The sequence below is a fragment of the Acomys minous genome, assembly GCF_964271855.1.
Source record: "Acomys minous genome assembly, chromosome: 8".
NCBI classification, from domain to species: Eukaryota; Metazoa; Chordata; class Mammalia; order Rodentia; family Muridae; genus Acomys; species Acomys minous.
In genome coordinates this window covers 107,922,513-107,944,253 of record NC_140489.1, presented here as the reverse complement: position 1 = coordinate 107,944,253, position 21,741 = coordinate 107,922,513, and the positions used below count along the sequence as shown (strand labels likewise).

Sequence of the window (21,741 nt, the reverse complement as noted above, 5' to 3'; positions counted from 1 at the left end):
CTCATAGGGTATCAAGTCTCTTCTTGGTAGCCTGCTATCTTTCCTCTGAGTGCCACCAGGCCTCCCCATCAAGGGGACGTGGTCATATATGGGGCACCAGAGTTCATGTGCATTTATATTTCTTAAAGTAATGTTTGACACAGATTTCAATTAAATAATGATTCTCTGAAGTAGTTGAAAGTGATGAAATGTCTTTCCCCCTTTTTTCCAAGATGATTTTTCTGTGTAGCCCTGGCTGTCCTGGAACTCACTTTGCAGAGCAGGCTGGCCTCGAACTCAGAGATCCACCTGCCTCTGCCTCCTGAGTGCTAGGATTAAAGGCGTGCATCACCACTGCTGCAGCCAGGTGATGAAATGTCTTTTTGCATAAAGAAACTGAGGCTCCTGTAGATAGATGTATCTGGTGTGACCTGTATCCCATGACTTCAGACAGCAACGATGGGCTAAGTCCAGTGTAACTTGTAGTCTAAAGGTATGCTTTAGAGATACAGTTTGATTAGTTTTATCGTGGTCAATCCATAACCTTACTGCATTGGTTTTGACAGCCATACTGTGATTGTCTGAGGAACGCATCAGATTCCTATCACTAGTTAACAGTTTGGAGCTCCTAACTGGGGTCCTACAGGACCCCAGGGGTCTGCCTTTCATCATTTTCTAACAAAGCTCTCAGACCATTTAAAGGATGCTACTGTGGGGATCTGAGGACATTGTTGAGGAGGCCGACCTTCAACAAAAGGCTTCAAATGCATTTGCAGCTGCTCTGGCTTAAGTAGATAAATGAAGAATCAATGGAAGTAGCTTACATGCCCTGCCCTACCTAATTCACTGTGAAGAGTTTGGCTTTGCCCTTCCCTTTAAAGGTGATGGATGATGGCAGGGTACAGTACAATGCTGTCAAGTATAGAGCCAGCCTGGGCTACCTTGAAAGTTATCAGCCATCCTCCACTACACTGTGAGACCCTGTATCCCTAGTTACACATAGAATGACCCCTCCACCAAAAGAAGTAAAAACTGAGAGTTGGGGGTTAAGAGTACTGCCTGCTTTTCCAGAGGAACCAGGTTCAATTCCCTGTACCTACACAGCAGCTTTCTAACTCCAGTTCCAGGGGATCCAATGCCCTCTTCTGGCCTTCACGGGTATTGCATGCATGTGGTGCATGTGAATACATACACAACACCCATATACATAAAGTAAGAAGAATGTCAAGGTGATATCATACTACAAAACAGAGGTCTGAAGGAAGCAAACAAGATTGTTTGTTTCGTTTTGTCATGGGCTTGTCTATTTTATTGACTCTGGAAAGCAGATGAATTTAAGTCATCGTTAATTAGCATTAGTTATAAGTCAATGGTATTACCAAAATTGTAAAGTGGCTTTATTATGGACTAAAATTCCTCCTCAGCAGACTAATGATAGTTGTGTTTGTATATGCATGGGGTGCACAGGCATACACATGCTACATACACATATACAATACACGCTGTGTTTCTTTTTCTTTATGTTTATTTTTCACTGAAGGAACATTTTGTTTCCTTATCTTGGGAAGATTGGAAATACAAAATTCCTTCTACATATGAAAACTCATGATATCCCAACCAAATGGAAAGTAAAATAACTCCCTTGGAAAGAAATATAAAAAGTCCAACATTCCTTTGCAGATTTCTTTCTGAAAAAAATTTTTTCCAGAACAGTTTCCCCTACTAATGTTACCATTTTGTTTTTAATTTGTTCACATGTATTTTGCTGTATTTATGAGTAGTAACAAATGGTGTATATACATAGATCCAACAACACTGCCCTCTGACATGCTTGACAAGTTTGCATCTAGCTTAATTACAACCCCTCCAATTAACAACTTTACTTAAAACTTCACTACTTAAAAACAAAAACAAAAACAAAAACAAAAAAAACCTCCACTATTTCCGATCTAGATGAGTTCTCGCTCCAGAACCTTCGAGGCACACTACACCAGCTCTACCAAGGTTGGTTTACGACACTGGGACCACTTAGCCTTCATGTCCTCATGCTCTCGGTGTCTAAGGGCCAGAGGAGAACTGTCAGTTGAGCTATATCAAAGTGACTTTCCCAAATGCAGCCGCAATCAGCTTTACGTGGGATACCAGGATGTTGGCCCTCAGATGTGGACTGGGTACCTCTGTGAGATATTTTCTGACTGGGCATTTGGCAGCCAATGGTCCTCTCAATGACAGATTCAATCACCTCAACTTTTCTTTTATTTTTATTGTTACTTTTTTAAAGACAGAATTGTACTAAGTTGCCCAGCTGACTCAGACATGAGGTCCTCCCACCTCATGTGCTGTACCCAGGGATGTCAGGTGTCCGACACCAGCCTGGCTCCGCCTCTGTTTCTGAGCATCGTGAATCTAGTTCAGGAATCTATTTCTATTTCTTCAAAGGAAGGCATTTAAATGATTAATATTTCAAAGGTGTGAGTGGAATATCAACGCATGGTTGAAGTTTATGATGATTTTGTCTTTCTGTGGATGAGACGTTTGCATTCTGAAGTTATGTAAGACAAGTTTTAAGATTACTGTCATTTTTCCAAACTGGTTGGTTTCTTTTTCACCTAGTAATTCAGTGGTTTTGTTTTCTTCTAAATTTTACCCCTGGGAACTTGATTTGATTTCTTAATTAACATTCTATTTTGGGAATCTTCAGAAAGATTGGGAACCCAATTATGTGGTCAAGTATAAACATTTTTATTCACCATAGCTACTATGAATATCAGGGGAGCTTTTGGGGATGTGGTTCCCCTTAGTGATACAGGACTGGACAGACGTACATGATACACACACACATGGCATTGCACACCACAGCCACAGTGTGGTGGAACACTACAAACACTCCTCGCAGCTTAATCATAGGCAGAGGGATCACTGCCATCCAAGATCTGGAGAATGTCCTTGTCCCTCAGTAAAACTTCAAGTCCTAGTCCCACCAAAAAGGCATACAAAAAGAGCTCAAACTCAGGTTCTAATGAGACACCCCTGCGCACGTGTGCACATGCACGCATACACACACACACACACACACACACACACACACACACACACACACTAAAAATAATATTGTCTAGAAGAGCTGTTTTGGATTTGAAGAGTGGGTGCCATGCACGTGCACCAAAGGTTTCATCCCCTGTGTATAAAAGGCTCCAGAGAGATGTGAGACATGGCTGACAGCATAACAGTTTTCGTGGCACCTCAGTAGGGGCAGAGTGCAGGAAATAAATAGTTCAGAGTCAAGGTAAATCCTCTGTTCTGCAGTCCAGTCATGGGGGTCCCGGGATGACGTGAGGCCGCCAGCATCTCCAGATTTCTTTTCCAGACTGCTTCCAGGGCTGGCAAGTGCCCCTCAGAGCTTCTCGGTCTTCTCCCCAAAGCAGATACGGTTGCCTTTGGTTTCCCCAGCTTGATCTCAGCCATCCTGCAATACAAACCAGAACGTGCTGCAAGGAAGGGTGTCATTTAACAAAAGCGTTTCTAGAGCGCTGCTTGCCAAGCGACTATGAGGGAGACCTCGAATGATCAGCACCTCATTGCCTCCTTAGAGGAGAAATGAAACGGTCATAGAGGCAGCCAGGCGAGACCTGAGCCTGGAGTCCCCGCTACTCATCCTCGGGGGTCAAAAGAGGACCCCTCGAGCCCAGGAGTTGGAGATAAGCCCAGGGCGACATTGTGTGACTGTCTTGAAAAAAAAAATTAAAAACAAAAGCAAGAAAAGGAAAGTTAGCAGGGACCAGAGAGATGGGAGCAGTGTTTCAAAGTGCTTGCCGCAGTCGTGAGAAGCAGAGTCTGCACATTAGCACCTCTGTAATAAGCTCCATGTCCTGGGCTCCCCTGGACCACAGGCCTGAGAGGATGGTGGGAGAGATAGAGGATTGGATTGCTGAGATGATGGTGGGAGAGACAGAGGATTGGATTGCTGGAGCGAACTTCCAGCCTAGCAGAGGAAAACATTAGCCTAGACTCAGAGAGAGACTCCTGAATTTAAGACAGAGAGAAAGAAAGAAAGAAAGAAAGAAAGAAAGAAAGAAAGAAAGAAAGAAAGGAAAGAAGGAAGGAAGGAAAAAGGACGAGGGAACAGTAATAGAGGAGGGCAACACCCATGTCTGACCTCAGCACATGCATGCAGCCACATGTGCATAGGCACACATATCCTACCCATAGACACATACATGAGCTTATTCAGATACATACAAACAAATCATAAAACAAACTGCCCACTCAGCACATGAAGATCTTACTCTCACATAGAGCTTATAAACAATAATCAAGGTGTTCCCGTAGGTGCTGCACAAAACCTTAGTCCCTCTCTAGAATCTTTGTTCAAATGTTTCCATCTCAGAAATCATGCTATGAAATATATAAGGGCACTAAGAAAATTTGCACAAAAAATTACATATGGATACGTGCATATACTTATGTATGTACACTGTATAGTCATACAGTATGAATTTGATTTTTTTAAAATTTGTTTTATTTTAGGAGCATTCGGTGATCCTAAATCTGTTTTCTTAATCCACCATGGACTGTCGGCTAATGCATGATCTCCTTAATTTTGAATCAATTTACAATTTCACCATATTCTAACATACTATGTGCGTGCTACTTGACTTTGGGTGACCTGAATGTGATTCTTGGGTGACAGAGCCCACCTTATAAAACCTTGCAGCCTTCACACTCTTGGATCCTCAACCCTCTTTTTTTTTTTTTCTTTTTCCTGATACTCTCAAGAGTCTCTGTTTTAGCCCAGATGAGAATCTAATTGTCCTCTACTTACAAGTCCTCCCTGAGTCTGAGTCCTGGCCCTAGCTCAGAAAATGAAGCAAACCTGCGGTGCGCTGGTAATGTATTTGAATATATGCGGCAGTTAAAGGTCCCTGATGTATCATTGCAATACAGACATGACCTTGTTGCATTTCAGAATCCTATTTTGGTTTTATGCATAGTGAAACAGGTAAGAGGGGCAAGAAATCATCTTGCTCATTGAACTCATAGAACTAGCCAGTAGCAACTCTAAAAAAAATACATCTTGACTTCCGGTCACAGTGCCTTTGACATCATGAGGTTATCTTCCAGAGCTACAGTGCCCATATCAGCATCCTCGGCTGCCTCCTTCTGATGGCATGTGTGGCTTTACATCACTGACCTCACCATCCTGTTTGGCTTCATCTTCCCCATCATCCTGGTCAGGTTCAAACGCAGTGCCTCGGTCTACCACAGCCACACCAGCTTGTACCGTGGGTTTCTCATTTTCCCACTTGGCAAAGCCTTTGTCCTTTGCCGCTTTGTTATGGAACTTGGACTTCATTTTGGGGAAGGTATGGGACCCCGAGTCTCCCCAACCACCCTCTGACCACACAGGTTCTGTCTGGGTGGCTTGACTCGTGGTGGCTCGCTGAAGCTTCACGGAGATCTTACGGGAAGAGCCTGTCACCAGTGTGATGGCTCTGCTGTCCAGGTCCTGGTGTCCAGCAGTGACCCCAGGAAACTCAAACACTTCATCTTGCACTAGGAGGGAAAGGAGAAGGATTATTATTTGATGTCAGTCTGTTCAGGAGCAAACCATCACAGTTAGTATGAGACACCAGCAATCTGATATGCAAGGTCCCCGAGGAAGGGACTAGGCTAGAATTAAACTAGCAGCAGGTAAGCTGCACGTGAGTCAGACCGAAGAGCAACAGAATTAAGGGTTTAGCATCCCGACTACTCAAAGGACTCAAGTACCATCTTTATGGGATTCAGATGCTAAGTAGGCGCAGGACACAGATGAAGAACAGGTATGGAGAGGTGCTCAGACAAACACTGGTGAAGAAGACAGAGATCATTACCTGGGGGCAAGGCTGGGCTTCCAGGCAGTGACCCAGGATTGCTGCCCAAGGAGGGTGCCCGAGCAAGTCTCCTGCAGGCCAGAACCAAGAGGTCTTTGCATTGTTTGTGACAGTTGGCTCCACAGTCTGAAAAGACCCCAAAGGAGCCATGCGTGAGTGGGAAGCACGTGTCTGCCCCAGCTTCCAGAGTGGCAAGTGAGGGGCCAGCCTCCCCTGCTCCCTTCTCAATTTCAGAGATGAATCTGGGAAGCTCGGAGCCTTTTCTGGCACAAATTTAACTCTTCAGCTTTCATTGCCCCAAGAGACCCAAGTTCTCAGCGAGGCCAAGAGTATTTATGCTTTAACAGACAGATTTGAGCTCTACCCAAAATGTCCATTTCAGAACTGGTATTTACCTTTGCATTTGTAGCCTTGTTTAATTATGCCCCAGAGCTGAAACAGAAGACAAAGGAATGTCAATGGAAGAGAAACCTAAAAGGAAAATAAAACCCCAGAGAAGGAAGTCCTGTGAAGTTTTGATGACTGACAGCTCACAAACAGGATGTAGCTGCTCTGGACACCCTTCCTGTCAGAATGGAGCCTTCTCCCAGCCCCCTCCAGCTGTGGCGATAACTTCCCTTTTCTTTCTTGGAGCCAAATGGTAGTTGGGATGGGAAATTAAAGTTGGTAAATTGGTATGTTGACTAGACAGATCTTTAGGAAAATGGACCAGTGGGTCTTCCTGTCTTTCTTTTCAATCATACCGCTGTTTTGGGCAGCAAAGGAGGCAACCTAAGAATGCACTTAATAATTTGGATTTTTCCCGTTAAAGATGTGGGGGTGGGGGCCAATTGATCTTATGCACTGTGTCTTCATAGGGTTGTGAGAGGTGTTGAAAAGGCTCAGACTCTGCCAACCAAGGATGTGGTTACTTCCATGAAGTTAGTAAGTAGGAAGTGATCCCTAGATAAAGATGATGGGGGTGGGGGGAGGGCATTGTGATGGACTTGGCTGCTACACAGGACCTCCGCACACTGAATTAAAAATCAGAATGCAGCCACCTGTTCTAGCACTCCACGCCACAGTGCTGAAACTAAGCTTTTCTTTTCTTTTCTTTTCTTTCTTTCTTTCTTTCTTTCTTTCTTTCTTTCTCTCTTTCTTTTTTTTTCCCTGACCTTCCCAGGAACCAGGAGAAACAACAGCCAAATTCTTCCCAAAGGGCCACTTTCAATTTGTTACCTACACCTCAATTCATAAACAGGAAAGGTGAAAGGAACTCATGTTATCAGTTTTTTCTTTTCTGTTTAGACAGGATCTCACTATGTAGCTCAGGATGCTCTTGAATTCCCAATCCTCCTGCCTCAGCATCCCAAGAGCTGAGGCTACAAACATATGCCAGCACACCTGGGCATTTTTCTATGGATCTTTTCCCCACCTTTCATGTAAGGGCAGGGACCACTCTGCTATTGCTTTGGCTTCCCTCTGTCTATACAGTCAACCTTTTCTGCCCAGCTCCCTGGAAAACTTACTCTGTTTTGTGGAATGACGTGTTGCCTGTTTTTAGAATCTAAAATGGCAATATCTAAGATCTTTAGTTGGAACAGTAATGCTGTTCTTTGACATGACAAATGCCTTAGGTTCAACAAGGAGTGTTTTTGCAAGCTGCTCTGGGCACAGTCTTGGTTGTGGTGTAACATCTTGGCAGACATGAAGACATTCTAAAGAGCCCCATGTTCCCTTTCCTTTATCCCTCAAGCTATTGAATGAAGCAATGGTCTCCAAGGAGTTGGAGCTTCCAGTAATCTCATGCCTGGAGACAAAAAGGCTCAAGTCCCAGGCCAGGAAGAGGAGGGGTTTGTCTCTCTCAGTGAGAGTTCCCACAATTCTGACAGCTTCTCAGGCCACCTTGCAGGAAAGACTGGAGCTGAGACAATGACAGGTCAAAATTGGGACAAACCACACTTCAATAAGGACGTCTTGATCATGTATCATCCGTGCTCCATGTAAGCATAAGCCTGAAGTGTCAGAACTCAGAAGACAGACTCGATGGAATCTCGCTGTACTTTTTTATTTGTTCTTCTTCCCAATGTGGCCACAGCTATTTGTCTAACTGGCAACTTGACATCAGGTGACTAAGCCAAGCTTGGTAGGGCCGCTGGGTCCCAAGTTGTGACCATAGAAACTCCAGTAACAGTGGGGGCTTTGCCCTTCTGGTATCTGATTCTTAACACTGCGAGGAAAGTGTCCCTACCCTTTCCTTTCTTCTATCTTCTCATAGCACTTGTCCATGGGCAGCAGGGACACCAGCACATTCAGTACTACACTTCAGTTTAATGGGCTTAAACTGGAAAAGCTCCCTACCTTGGTCATGGGTTAGGGTCATGGGTTGTTTGCTTAATAATGATTCTGAAAGGAGCTCGGCCAATGGCCTCCCACCCGAGGCTGGTGGGAACACTGTTCATAATACCTTATGGTAAACAAGCCCTCAAAGCATGGGCATATGGCCCTGATATGAAAAGTAGCTGCCAACGTAGGATGACATAAGAGCATGGGGGTGGCTGTCCATTCTTCTCCTACAGACAAGGAAATCCCACCAGGGGCCCCAAGAGATGCCTTTGTTCCATCACAGTCTTTAGGTCTTTCAGAATACATTAAGATGCAAATGCCTTCTGGTAGGGCTATGGTTTGCCACAACCAACTGGCATGTCAGCTCCGAGTAAAGGGCCACTGAAGGCTAAATGGGGGCCCGAAAAGGGAAGTGGGTGGTCAAGGTAGTTACATCTTCTCAAGAGCCTGCGAAGCTTCTAAATCATCATATAAGTGGTGAAGATGATGATCCAGGAAATAGATATCTTCTAAGTCTCAACCCAGGAAACATTAATGACATAATTAACTCTGTTTCTGGGTTGTTTGTGTGTGAACAAAGCAACTAGGGTAGGATCAGAAGGAGATTTAAGAAAGGGCAAACTTGTTTATTTAAAAAAAAAAAGAGGAAACACACAGGTTTAATATATATATATATATATATATATATATATATATATATATATATATATATCTCATCCTAAGTAAGGTAGCCTAGACCCCAAAAGGCACATATGGTATGTATTCAATTATACATGAATATGAGCTGTTAAGTCAATGATAACCAAGCTTTAGTCCATAGAGCTACAGAGGTTACGTACAGAGTAGGGGGCTATGGGGGGACAGATAGATTTCCCCAATAGAATAAAATAGATAATAATGGATGAATTGGGAGTGGGGAGTTTAGAAGGGGAGAATCAAATGGTAGTGGGGAGACAAGGGAGAGAATACACATGGGGAGACACAGCTAAAATTAAGGGCCATTTGAGGGGCAATAGGGAAACATAATATAGTAGACACTTCCATACACACACACACACACACACACACACACACACACACACACACACATATGAAATTGACCTAAATAAAATCATAAAATATCGGATGAGACACAGCTCCAACTGGATATCACTTGTCACCAAATAAGGCTGCCAGCACCAGGAATAGATTATCGCTAACAACCCAGGCTGTTGCCAAGACTACAGGTTGCTCTCCACAAACTGGTGGCAAGGTCTTACTACTGAAGACAACACCTATACAACTCACTGAACACGGAGAAGTCAAGCTGGTGCTTGCATAGAGCCTTGACCCCTGTGTGCTACTTACTGTCTTTGGTACCAGAATTTACTCTGCATGCTACCAAAGGAGAAATTTAAACACCAACCCAGCTACAAACTCTTTGATCTAGGATAGTATCCTGCTACACATGCTAGTGCAATAGTGGCCCAAAACCTGTGGAAGTAACCAACGAATATCTGATTTTACTTAAGTCCCACTCCACGAGATGGAACCCATTTCCAACACTGCTTGGGTGATCAAGAACCCAAGACTAGCTGGGCCAGAGACCTAGGGGGAAAGCAAGCACTACTGTGCTGCCAAAGGAACATACCAATAAAATGGCTCCTAATGACATTATGCTATATTTATAGATAAGTGCCTTGCTTAGCCATCATTAGAGAAGCTTCTCGCTGCAGCAGACGGGCAATAAAACAGAGACCCACAGCCAGACAATACGCAAAGAGTGAGAGACTTTGGAACAATCAGCCCTAAATTGGATTTCTCCAACAATTCCCTCCTCTCTGGGCTTAGGGAACCCTGAAGAGTACAAAGGGAAAGTGCAAAAAGTATAAGAGCCAGAGAGGATGAAGGACACCAAGGGAAAAGGCCCTTTAAATAAACAGGATTGACACACATAGGAAGCCACTGACGCTGCATGCACATGGCCTGCACAGATGCTTTGGATATATACTATGGCTTCCAATTTAGTGTTTTCATGGAATTCCTGAGAGTGTAAACAAGTGGGTCTCTATATCTATTTCTTGTGTTTTGGAGGGCTCTTTTGCTTGTTTGTTTTGCCCTATTCCAATGTGTTAGTTTTGTTTTATCTTATTATATTTTATTATTATCCCTTAGAAGGCTGTTTGTTTACTAATGAGAGAAAAAAAGGGTATGGATCTAGGTGGGCGGCTAGGTGAGGAGGAACTGGGAGGAATAGAGGTAGAGAAACCATAATCAGGGTATATTATGTGAGAAAAATATCTATTGTCAAAAAAAAAAAAAGAGAGGGAGGAGAAGAGGCGTTCTTTCCTGGTGTGGTGGTCCATGTGTCTAATCCCAGAATTCAGAAGGAAAGAGGACGGGTCCCAAGTTCAGGGCCATCTTGGACTATTGAGTGCGACCCGTCCCCACCACACATAAAGATAGAGCACCCTACTACGTAGATGCAGTACATTATTAGCATCACTGAAGAGCTGCCGGAAAAAGATATAACCAAGCAAGAGTCCTTTCAGGACATGGTTAACTGAGCTCCTTAAAACCCAGGAAAAAACACTGCAAGGAAAAGGCGCTGAGTCAGTGTGCCAGCTAAAGACAGCTGAAGGCAGCCTCACTTAGGTGAGTGGGTCAGTGTGCCAGCCAATGACAGCTGAAGGCAGCCTCACTTGGGTGAGCCTCATTTTCCAGGCTCCTTTGATTTCAGAACATGGGCTGCTATGTATGATGCTTGAAATTCTTTATAATATAAAGAACACTGGGCTGAAAGTTAGAAGAGCTGGCTAGGGTACCTAGCCCTGCTGCCAATGACTTGTGTGACCTTGGGGGAACTAATTCACTTAATTTCTCAAGCCTTCAGTCTCTTCTTCTAGAAAACACAGGGATTATTAACAGGCTTTCAGCTCTGGCAACCTGATTCTTAAATACACGCTCTGCCTTCCCTGCCCTTAAAAATAGAATTTATTTCAAAAACAGATGGCACAGACACTAGAAAATGCTTCCTGGCTTTTTCAGAGATCCTTTCAAGGATATAGCTTCAGAATTGTATTTATAAATCCCTTGAAGATCAATGGCCCTTGGGTGTTATGTGAGTAAAGATCAAGTCGAGCTGTGCTAGTAAAATTAACTACATTTTGAAAAATAAAAAGGGCTATAAAAATTAAACGCTACTTTCAGGCAACCTCTAACAGGGCCAAGAGAATACTTCCAAAATTTTTTATGCTGTTTCTTCTTTGTCTCATTCTCTTGATACTTTCAGACTTATAACATGCCTGGTATTTTCTTTTTATCTTCCCAACAACTTGACAGGTAAGCAGGGTACTAAACATCTTACACAAATAGGAAAATGGACATAAAGATAGCCATTGACTGAGGCCCACAACATGGCGTTAAGAGGGGCAACAGTGAGGTTCAAAACCAAGGTCCCAGACTCCCAGAGTTCTGTCTTTCACATCAGGTGCATCAGAACATAGCATCAGCACCAGTGCTAAGGTGAGTGGGGTAAGGTGTGCAATCCCAAGAACGAGCACCTTCCTGTGTCTGTGAAACCAGCATCCACCCCCCCCCCCCGAAGAACAAGGCCAGCCAGATAACACTGTGGACTAATAGATACCTCCAGTCCCTCTTACACCACTACAGGACAAAAAGAGTCCAGACTTTCACCTTTCACTTATGCCTTAGCAGGTCCTCTCAACCTAATCTGTTGATTTGAACTCTCTCTCTCTCTCTCTCTCTCTCTCTCTCTCTCTCTATATATATATATATATATATATATATATATATATATATATATATATATATACACACACACACACACACACACACACACACACACACACACACACACACATGTTATATGTATATGGGAGTGGAGTACATGGCTTCATTCCACTTGCATTTTCAGGTTTATCTACTTCTGCAAATCCCAATGAGAATAGAGAAACAAGATACACATGAAAAAGGAAATGCATTTGTTGTAAGATAGCGTAGTCTGGTAAAGAGGTCAGTGAAGATGCTAACAGAAAAGGAACTTGTCTGTCCGTGGATTGGTAAAGCAAGTTGGCTAGGGTGGTCTCAGGGCTGCTGTCAGCATCTGGAACTGCCTTGAAAGGGAAACCTGTCTCCTACTTACCAGTTCTCAGAAACCTGTGGGCCCTTGGGCTTGCAAAGACAGTCCTTCAAATGGCATAGGAAAAGTGCAATTGACAGGCACTGGAGTGTGGCTGCTCAATAAAACCAGCGGTTGAGCTCTGGCAGTTATCACACTTGAGTGCTGGGCCACTCTGACCTTAAATTGTTCATTTTTCTTTTAATTGAGTAGCAGATGGAAGTTAATCAGAGCCCAAGAATCCAGTAAGGAGAGGTTCAAAGTCTGGCTCCTCTTTAGAGTGTCAGGGTAGGTGTATAGCCATGGTTCTCACCCTTCCTAATGCTGCAACCTTTACTACAGCTCCTCCTGCTTGGTGACCCACCCCCAGCATAAAATTATTGCCGTGGCTTCTTCATAACTGTAATTTTGCATCTGTTGTGAATCATAATGTAAATATCTGTGTTTTCTGATGGCCTTAGGTGACCCCTAAGGGGTCACACCCCACAGGCTGAGAACCGCTGGTATACAGTCTTCCTGTGTTCCAGTGGTGAAGACTGAGCACAGTCCAGTCTCAGAGTCCCTGTGTTTGAGTTCACGCTCTTTCAAATAGAACTTTGCAGTCCTGGAGACCATGGCGTAGCCATTCTACACCTCTCCGTCTTTATAGGCAAAATGGAAAGAAAATGCCTGCCTCAAGGCCATGTTGTGGGGATTCCTGGCATCGCTGTCCAGAGACTTTGTTACTGTCAAGTATTAAGTAAATGTTATTTATTATCATGACTGCCTTATCCCAAAGGGTTCCCCCTCCTCCTGCTTTGAGTTGGAAAGTATTGAACCATGCATGATTGATGCAGTGACTAACATCATGTTGAATGAGTGCTAGATGGAATTGGCTAAGATAAATGTTCCTCTTTACAACAACCATTACCAATAGCAGTGATAAATGCCAGGCTCTCTGGGATGATATCTTCCCCTGGCAGAGGCTAGTAGTAGAATAGTAGTAGAAGTCTCCCTCTCTCTCTCTCTCTCTCTCTCTCTCTCTCTCTCTCTCTCTTCCTCCCTCCCTCCCTTCCTCCCTCCCTTCCTCCCTTCCTCCCTCCCTCCCTCCCTCCCTCCTTCCCTCTCCAGATAACAGGGCTCAGCAAGCCTTCCCTGTCCTGGTTGGATGCACACCTGGAGCACCAGTTTGGCTTTTATTTCATCTTTCATTTCAGGGAGTGATCACACATTTTATTTTTGACTCAAAGAAGGAAGTGAACTCTATTTAGTAAATCATTTCCCTACCTTTCCAAGGTCCTGCAAAAATGAAAAAAAAAAAATGGAAATCTGACTTACAAATCCCGCACAGTGTTCGCAGAAGGTTGGCTTGAGATAGTTCATCTCCTGAAAATTATGGATAAATCCTGGTCCCATTTTGCAGTGTAGCTGGGATTTAGCTCTCAGGAAATAAGCCATCATTTCATCTTTGCTAATTAGGCCATCCCTGTTAAGAAGGGCAAAGAAGGGATCTTTGAATACGGTATCACCAAGTAGTTATCACACCCTAGTACCCACCTTCCAAACCTTTATGACCAAAAGCAAATGGGAAATATTCACTAAAAGGCGGATGAATCTCAAAAGACACAAAGTATTCAAAGCTTTCTCCAGTAAGTAGATGGTGTGTGTGTGTGTGTGTGTGTGTGTGTGTGTGTGTGTGTGTGTATTCACATGTATGAACAAACATAGCCTGTGTACTCTGGCTCAGAGAAGTATCCTTTTTACTCAATATAAGCTTCCAGAAGGACAACTGTCTAGTCCTTGACTAGCAATAAGTTGAAACTACTTATTTAGTCAGCATAATTTATTGCAGGTTGCTCCCCCAGTGACTCTTGCATCTGTGTTCTCCAAACCCTCTGCTCAGCTAGAGCAAATCCTCCAGGTCTCCTCTACACAACAGGAACTTCTTCTTCTTTAGCCTACCTACCTATTTGCAGCTCGCCACATACCTTGCTTGTCATGTGCCTATCAATAAGGACAAAACACATGTGACAGGGGCATGTGCCATGTGCTGGGCACAGAGATCTGGCCTTTCCTGCCCAGCTCTGGATCCTCTAATCTTTTCCTCTTGCCTCTTCCTTTGGCATTAGAAAGGATGCTTCCACCCTTGCTCTCAAGCCTCTGCTCAATCTTCTCACCTATTTCTTCTGTTTGCAAAGAGGCCCAAGACTTTCCTTCTCCCCAGATCTCTTTCCTTGATCATGCTGGCCTGCCCAGCACTGGTCATTCTCTTTTACCAACTCCCAGAGTTGTCATTAACATCAGTCATTAGCACTTTATTCTATCATTCTATGCCACCCAGTTAAGTTCCTCACACTGCCATTGTGCTGAAAGTGTCTCTGAGGACAATCCTCCATGGTCTTCTCTCATTCGGTGAGATCGCTGACCTCACAGCAGTGTGTGGCATGGGACGTATTTATTGGCTGACATCCTTTCCTCTATAGAGTGTGCAAGCCCATGATGCTCTGCTTTCCTCTTTCCTCTCCTGCCCCTGCCCCCTCTTCTGCAGAATCCACTTGTTATTTTCATCTTCCATGAGTAGGAAGGGAAGTCCTGCAGGCTCACATCCAAAGTTCTGAGATCATCACACCCTAAATTTCCCACAAGAGAGGAATGTTGCTCTATGCTCCAGCAACCAGTTGGTGGTGCTGGGCGGAAAACATAACATGCACCTCCAGCCAACTGTTCTCACACACGTTGTATTACATCTTCAGTGACTTGCTAGGCATCTCTTCCTGGACAGCTTGTTTCCCTCTCAAAATCAACACAGACTCACAGGCTCTGCTCAATCTTCTCACCTGCTCCCATTTGCAGAGATGCCCAAGACAAGTTCCCCTGTTGCTATTAATGATGTCATAATTGAACTCCAGACTTATGATCCTTTTTTCATCTCATTTGCAAAATAATTTGAATCATACTTAAAATTTATAAATTAAGTCATCTAATATCTTGCCCATCCTAAAAAGACAATTATCCTGAACACATATACATAAATCACATGCACAGAAGTCTAAATTGAAAGAAATTCATTGGAAGAGAGAGAGAGAGAGAGAGAGAGAGAGAGAGAGAGAGAGAGACAGAGAGAGACAGAGAGAGACAGAGAGAGACAGAGAGAGACAGAGACAGAGACAGAGAGACAGACAGAGAGACAGAGACAGAGAGACAGACAAAGACAGACACAGACACACACACACAGAGATAGACAGACAGACACCAAAAGAAACAGAGACAGAGACAGAACAGATAGGAGATAGATGGGTGGATACATCGATAGAAGATAGAAGATAGATGATAGATGATAGACCAATAGGGAGTAAGAGAGATGGTTGACAGATGTAGAATCACTGAGCCATGCACACCCAGGTCTCCACTCACTGTACTATAAAGAGCAACTGAAGCTCACCCATTAGGCAGCCACCTGGTTCAGGTCTTTTCATGAGCCAACAGATAGAGAAAGGAGGAGCTTGCTGCCTAGCACACATCCCGTCTTGCACCATACAGATCTCCTGCTAGAGCCAGGAGCTACAGTTCCAACACAAGTGCTCCAAAGCACTCAGAGATCACGGAGCTGAACAAACTCCCGTGCCTGCCTACCTTGTGTCCTCCTTTACCTTAGGAATTCCAAGAACCAAGATGTACACACAGCCACCAGCTAGAGGGTCCTTAGCACATGAGTTACTAGAAAGAGGAATGCTGGCCAGATGTTAGGAGCACCAGACTCAGATCAGTGGAGGGAAATTCTGCACAGCAGCTCTCCACCCTGAGCTTTATCCTTGGCCCTCTTTTAATAGGTTTTTTTTTTGAGATATGGTGTCACTGATTAAGTTGTTCAGGCTGATCTTGAATTCTTACTCTATAGCCCAAACCAGCATCGAGCTTGTGATCTTTCTGCCTCAGCTTCCCTGGTAGCTGGGACCGCAGGCCTTTGCTATCAGGTTTCTCACTCCTATTTGTCTCGATGGGGCTTTCAGAGTTGGTTGTTAATCATAAGTATTGAAAGAAACTGAGAGGTGATTTATTTGAAGATGGACACGTGTTCAACAGAGATGCGGTATGTCCGTGACTGCACCCAGCTGGTCATGCTTAGGGACACCCAGAAAAACAAGCAGGGAAAAGCCAGTCTGCTCCATCAGAACAGTGGGGTGAAGCTTGTCAGGATGCAGACTGCAGGTTGCCTGGCCATGCCCCCCCACCAAGATAATCTTCTTTCTTAAGTCAGATCCATTAAAACCAACACAATTACACTTACTGATCTTTGTCTAGCACACAGAAGGAGTCCAGGAAGGGGAAATTGGCAGCTATGCTCTCAAAGTCCTCTTGGGAGATGTATCCATCATGATCATGATCGTAGTTTCGAAACACAGACTGCAAAGGATGGACAAACATTTAGTATTTGCTCCACACATGCATAAATCAGGCGCTGAACTTGTGAAATACAAAAAGTGGATTATCCATTCAACGGAAGAATCTAGCATCTGGTAGGAGATCCCCAGACTCAAAGCTTAGTTAACACTATAAAAGGGTTAGTGGCTTGTGGAGGACTTTGAGATTGGGATTTGGATAAAGAAAGATTTCCTGTAGAAATACAAGTCCAAACTGAAACCTCAGGACTGAATAGGCATTATTCTGGTGAGTCTATTGATTATGATACCATGAAAATGGAAAATGAAGCTTTAGGAATCCAACTTACCTCAAAAATTTGAAAATATATGTTGAATTTTATCCCCATCACAATCCCAGTAAGAAGTTTTAAAGTTTATATTTGGAGGGAGGAAATGTTTTCAAGTTAACAAGTAGGTTCTAAAGTTCAAATAAAAGTCAATATAGAAGATGGTTTGCTTCGAATGATGAAATGAGAGAGAACATTCTCTTTCAGAAATCAACTGTGCTAAGGTGCTACTTATCAACAGATATGACAGCTTGTAACAGGGAGTCCTGGACACACGCAATATCAAAAAGCATCTTTCTGAGCTGGGCACAGTGGCACAAGCCTGTAAACTCAGCACTCACGGAGGCAAAGGCAGGTGGGTATCTGTGAGTTCGAGGCCAGCCTGGTCTACAAAGCAAGTTCATGGCAATCAAGACTACACAGAGAAACCCTTTCTCAGAAATAAATAAATACATACATAAGTAAATAAATAAATAAATAGCATCTTTCTGAGCCCATCTTATCCTGTAGCCTGACTCCCCTGCTCCAATGAGACTCTCAGTTTCCCTCTTGCTCCCTTCACCTCTCTCCCCTTGACCATCTTATTCCCACCAGCCCCACCCTAACTCCTTGGCAAAAGACTGGCCTGGTTTGGATTAAAATTCCTACTATCAGCTTAGTCAAATAACAGGCAATTTCATTTATAAACTTGCACTGAGGTTTTTTTTGGTAAAATTCTTGTACTCTATAAAATGCATGGATATTCAACGACAAATAGTAGGTACTTCAAAATAGTTAACCTTTAAGCCATTTTGATAATGAATACGTATTGTGATGATGAAAATATTGTTCACACACCTTGGAATTTTATTCAACTGTGAAAAACATAGAACTTTGAAATTTCAGGAAAATGGATCTGGAGAATATTATTTTAAATGAGGTGACCTAGACCCCAAAAGAAAAAAAAATACCTACATTCTCTCTCACATGTGCAGGTATTAACTTTGAATGTTTGTGTATAGGCTATGTGAGCATGGATGTAAGCTGTGAAATTAGAATAGAAAGCATGTGAGGGAAACGGAGTATTGGGAGAACAAAAGGACACATGAGACACAAAAGCAGAAAGGAGGCTTCTGGGAGCGGGAGGACACAAGGACACGGGGACTGGGGACAAGAGGAAGACTGGAGAAGCAACAACTCCACAATGAAAGCTGATAGGAAACATGCTCATTTTAAAAGATGCAAGAAAATGAGAGAGAGAGAGAGAGAGAGAGAGAGAGAGAGAGAGAGAGAGAGAGGGAGAGAGAGGGAGAGAGGAAGAAAGTGAGGGAGGGAGGGAGGGAAACGCTCTTCATTTTTCATTTTCAGGAATCAGATCACCCTGATGCTCAGTGCCTTCCTTGTGTCCTCTCTTCATCTTTGCCCTGGACCGCATCGTCTTCTTCGCCCTCAGCAAAAATCCTGTCCACATCACCTTTGTGGCTGTTGTTGACTTGCTTGGATTTTCTGTTTCTTTGTTTGTTTGTTTGTTTGCTTGCTTAATGCTTATTTTTATTTTTAAAGTGGATGTGTGTCTATGTTCATGCACATGCATTCAGATGCCCATAAAACCATAGTGCGCTTAGATCTCCTTGCAGGGCTTACAGTTGGTTATTAGCCATCCAATGTGCTTGCTGGGAACCAAATTCAGGCCTTGCAAAGAGCAGGGAGTCCTTTTAACCTCTGAACAAGCTTTCCAGCACCTAGCTTACTTGTTTTTGAGATAGAGTCCTAGATCTGGTAGCTTTGGTTGCTCAAACTCTCCTTCCTCAGCCTCCCATGTCCTAGGGTTACACGGGTGAGCTACCACATCCAAATCTGTTTTGCTTTCTACAGGGAGAACCTTGGAAGAGCTTTGACTTAGATTGAGTGACTTTTTGGTCCTCAGTGGCATTGTGTGACTGTGTCATAAACCCTTATAATATTTGGCAAGTGTAACAATCCAACTTACAGGACAGTCTCCTGCTCTAAAGTAAGCACCTTATTTGATGTGGGTTTTCCATTTGTAATTCTAATCCCCAAAGTCCTTCAAGCTGATGGCAGTGACAGGGGTGGCAAATGCCCAACAGGGGAGTCAAAAGGATCTGAGAGTACCTGGGCAAATAAGACATAGACAAGAGAGAGAAAGGTTCTTTCTGGTAAATTCTCTTGGGGCCAAAGCAGGAAGCAATGAGTGTCAATCGTTCCTCAATTGATCCTATTGCCTAAGATCTCTTTTCATGGATGTCATCTGCTTTCTGGACAATCATAGACTATTCAGGAGTGAGATAGGGCTTTCTAGAACTCTTTATTTATTCTCTTTTAATTACTTACCTCAACCAACTTCCTTATGTGTTTGTTGATGATTGTAGGGTCTGGCTTTGGTATCACCCCTGAAGCCCACTCCAGGGGCACCACAGGCTTATTAGGTGTCGTGGGGGAGGTAGGCTGCTAAAAGAACACATACACACACATATTTTTCAATATTAACTGGACCTTGATCCACCAAGAGAGAAAATTAGATATACAAATATCAGTAAAGACGTAAGTTTTTTGGTTTTTTTTCTTACTTGAGATAGTGTCCACCCAGTAGATATGAAACAACATAGACCAGGCTGGTCTCAAATTTGTATAGATCCTCCTGCCTCTGCATCCTGAGGTTATTATATCCAGCTTCATACATTTATAAACCAATGTCTTTTGTTAATAGAATCTAATCGGTAACTAAAGACATGCCTCACCTTAGTCTGGGCATTCTGAGACAAAGTTCCTTGCTATGTATCCCTGGAATGTGCAATTCCATTGCCTTAGCCTGAGTGTGAGTCTTCTAAGTGTGCACCAACACACATGTCTAAGAACATATTCTGATAGTGCGCTTTGTTTAGTAGCAGCCTACATTCTATTCTTTTAAATAGGTATAAAAAACTTATAAAAAAAATTGTACTCCTGGACCACCCAACTAGCTCATCCAAATTCTCTAACTATATAAATATCACCAAACCATTCCTAAAGGTTTACATGATAATGTACCATAGACTTTTACACACACACACACACACACACACACACACACACACATTACAGTTATCAAGTTATCAGCTTTGGTAGCACATTTTTGTCATTGCAGCATCTGAAAGATTGAGGCAGAACAAGAGTTTGAGGTCAGCCCAGGTTTTTGTAGCAAGACCCTGTCTCAAAACAAAAGTTATCTAATTGTATCTATTTTAAATAGTTTTCATTAGTTTTTATTGTACCGAATGTATACAGCAACTCATAACCAACCTGTTGCTGAGTTCCTGTTCTTTCACCTTTTCACTTTGGTTAATGTGCTAATTACTTTTTATTATTGTGTGAATTCTTGAGCCTCCCTGTCTTCTCTGGAGCCTTTGACTTCTTGACAGGTTGTTACAATCATTTTGTCTACATGGGGAATGAGGTGGCAATAATGAATAATGCAAGCAGGATATACAATCCAACTGGGAACCCAGCCAAGGCTGCGGTGTGGTTTATGTACTCCTGTCTTTGGGACTTTCATCCTGTGGCAGTGTTTTCACTGATATACACAGGCACACCTATTCTAGGAGGCTCTTTATTTCATATGAACTGGGGAAATTTTTTTGCAAGAGGAATCAAGGAGGGACCATAACTCATTCAAACCTCAGTGTAGAGGAGGGTGCCACTGGTGGGCTACTAGCAAGACCAACATAATACAATCTCGATAGAGTCATGCACATACTTAAACTTTTGTATCCTTCCCTTCACACATCATGGCTCTCTGTGTATACATGTGTGTGCACATCTGTGCAAGTATGTGTTTCATGTGTAGGTGGATTCTAGAAGTCAATGTTAAGTGTTTTCTTCAATCCCTCTTAGTCACATAATTTTGAAATCGATTTAAAAGTTGTTAAACTACTTTTATGGGGATGGAGAGTACTTTGTTCAGTTCCTCTTGATTTTTTTTGTTTGTTTTGTTTAGTTAATTTTCATATGTGTGTGTATGAGTGTTTGGACATGCGTGCATGAATGTGCCTATGTGTGGAGACCAAAAGAGGGCATTGAATCACCTATAGCCGCAGTTACAGGTAGTTGTGAGGCATCATGTGGGTGCAACTGAACCCTGCCCCCTGAAATAACAGAATTGCTCTTAACCACTGAGCCACCTCTAGGACCTGTTTATTTACTAATTTTTAATAAAACCTGCAAAGGTATAAGGGATCTTGACATAAACCTTATCTAAGACAGAATCCTAAACAGAAAGAAAACTTTTTCTTGGGATATAAAAGGTTTTTTTTAAAAATCAATAATAAAACAGCAGAGGGATGATAGTTGTCCTCTTCCTTAACATTTGATGTGAAGAAATTATCTCTTTGGGGATCTGTTGACCCATTGGCCAAATGGAATTAATACAGACTTCAAAGTTCTTCAGTCTTTAGAACACAAAACACCATCAAAATTACCAGTGACTATGAATGGCAAACAGAGGTGTTCACACTGAGAAAAAATAATACATACCGATTTGGAATTTCTAGGTTCCAGCACTAGTGACAGCTTATAAATATCGTCTTCTGTGTGGTAGAGGTCCAGAGAGAGCTGTGGCAAAGTTAGAAAAAAGGAGTGATTATGATGGGCCACGTATCTTTTCTCTTTTGCGGGGGCATGTTTCGAGACAAGGTTTCTCTGTGTAACCTTGGCTGTCCTGGACTCGCTTTGGAGACCAGACCTGGCTGGCCTCGAACTCATAGTAATCTGCCTCTGCCTCC

The 21,741-nt window shown here is 43.1% G+C and overlaps 1 protein-coding gene across 7 annotated transcripts in view; it reads right to left on the bottom strand.

The window, feature by feature from the left end:
- The window catches only part of RASGRP3 (RAS guanyl releasing protein 3), a 94,411-nt gene continuing 72,670 nt past the window's right edge, over nucleotides 1–21,741 (bottom strand). For 3 of the 7 annotated variants that reach the window (XM_084793800.1, XM_084793798.1, XM_084793799.1), the window contains 8 exons: nucleotides 21,494–21,571; nucleotides 19,316–19,432; nucleotides 16,565–16,680; nucleotides 13,615–13,762; nucleotides 6,248–6,284; nucleotides 5,853–5,978; nucleotides 5,171–5,532; nucleotides 2–3,445 (listed from right to left, as the gene is read on the bottom strand). In XM_084793800.1, the coding sequence (XP_084649926.1) occupies nucleotides 3,437–3,445; nucleotides 5,171–5,532; nucleotides 5,853–5,978; nucleotides 6,248–6,284; nucleotides 13,615–13,762; nucleotides 16,565–16,680; nucleotides 19,316–19,432; nucleotides 21,494–21,571 (993 nt within the window). In that variant the 3' untranslated portion in view covers nucleotides 2–3,436. Of the gene's footprint in view, nucleotides 3,446–5,170; nucleotides 5,533–5,852; nucleotides 5,979–6,247; nucleotides 6,285–13,614; nucleotides 13,763–16,564; nucleotides 16,681–19,315; nucleotides 19,433–21,493; nucleotides 21,572–21,741 lie in introns of all 7 variants that reach the window. The other 4 variants (XM_084793801.1, XM_084793803.1, XM_084793804.1 and 1 more) reach the window with 3 other exon arrangements.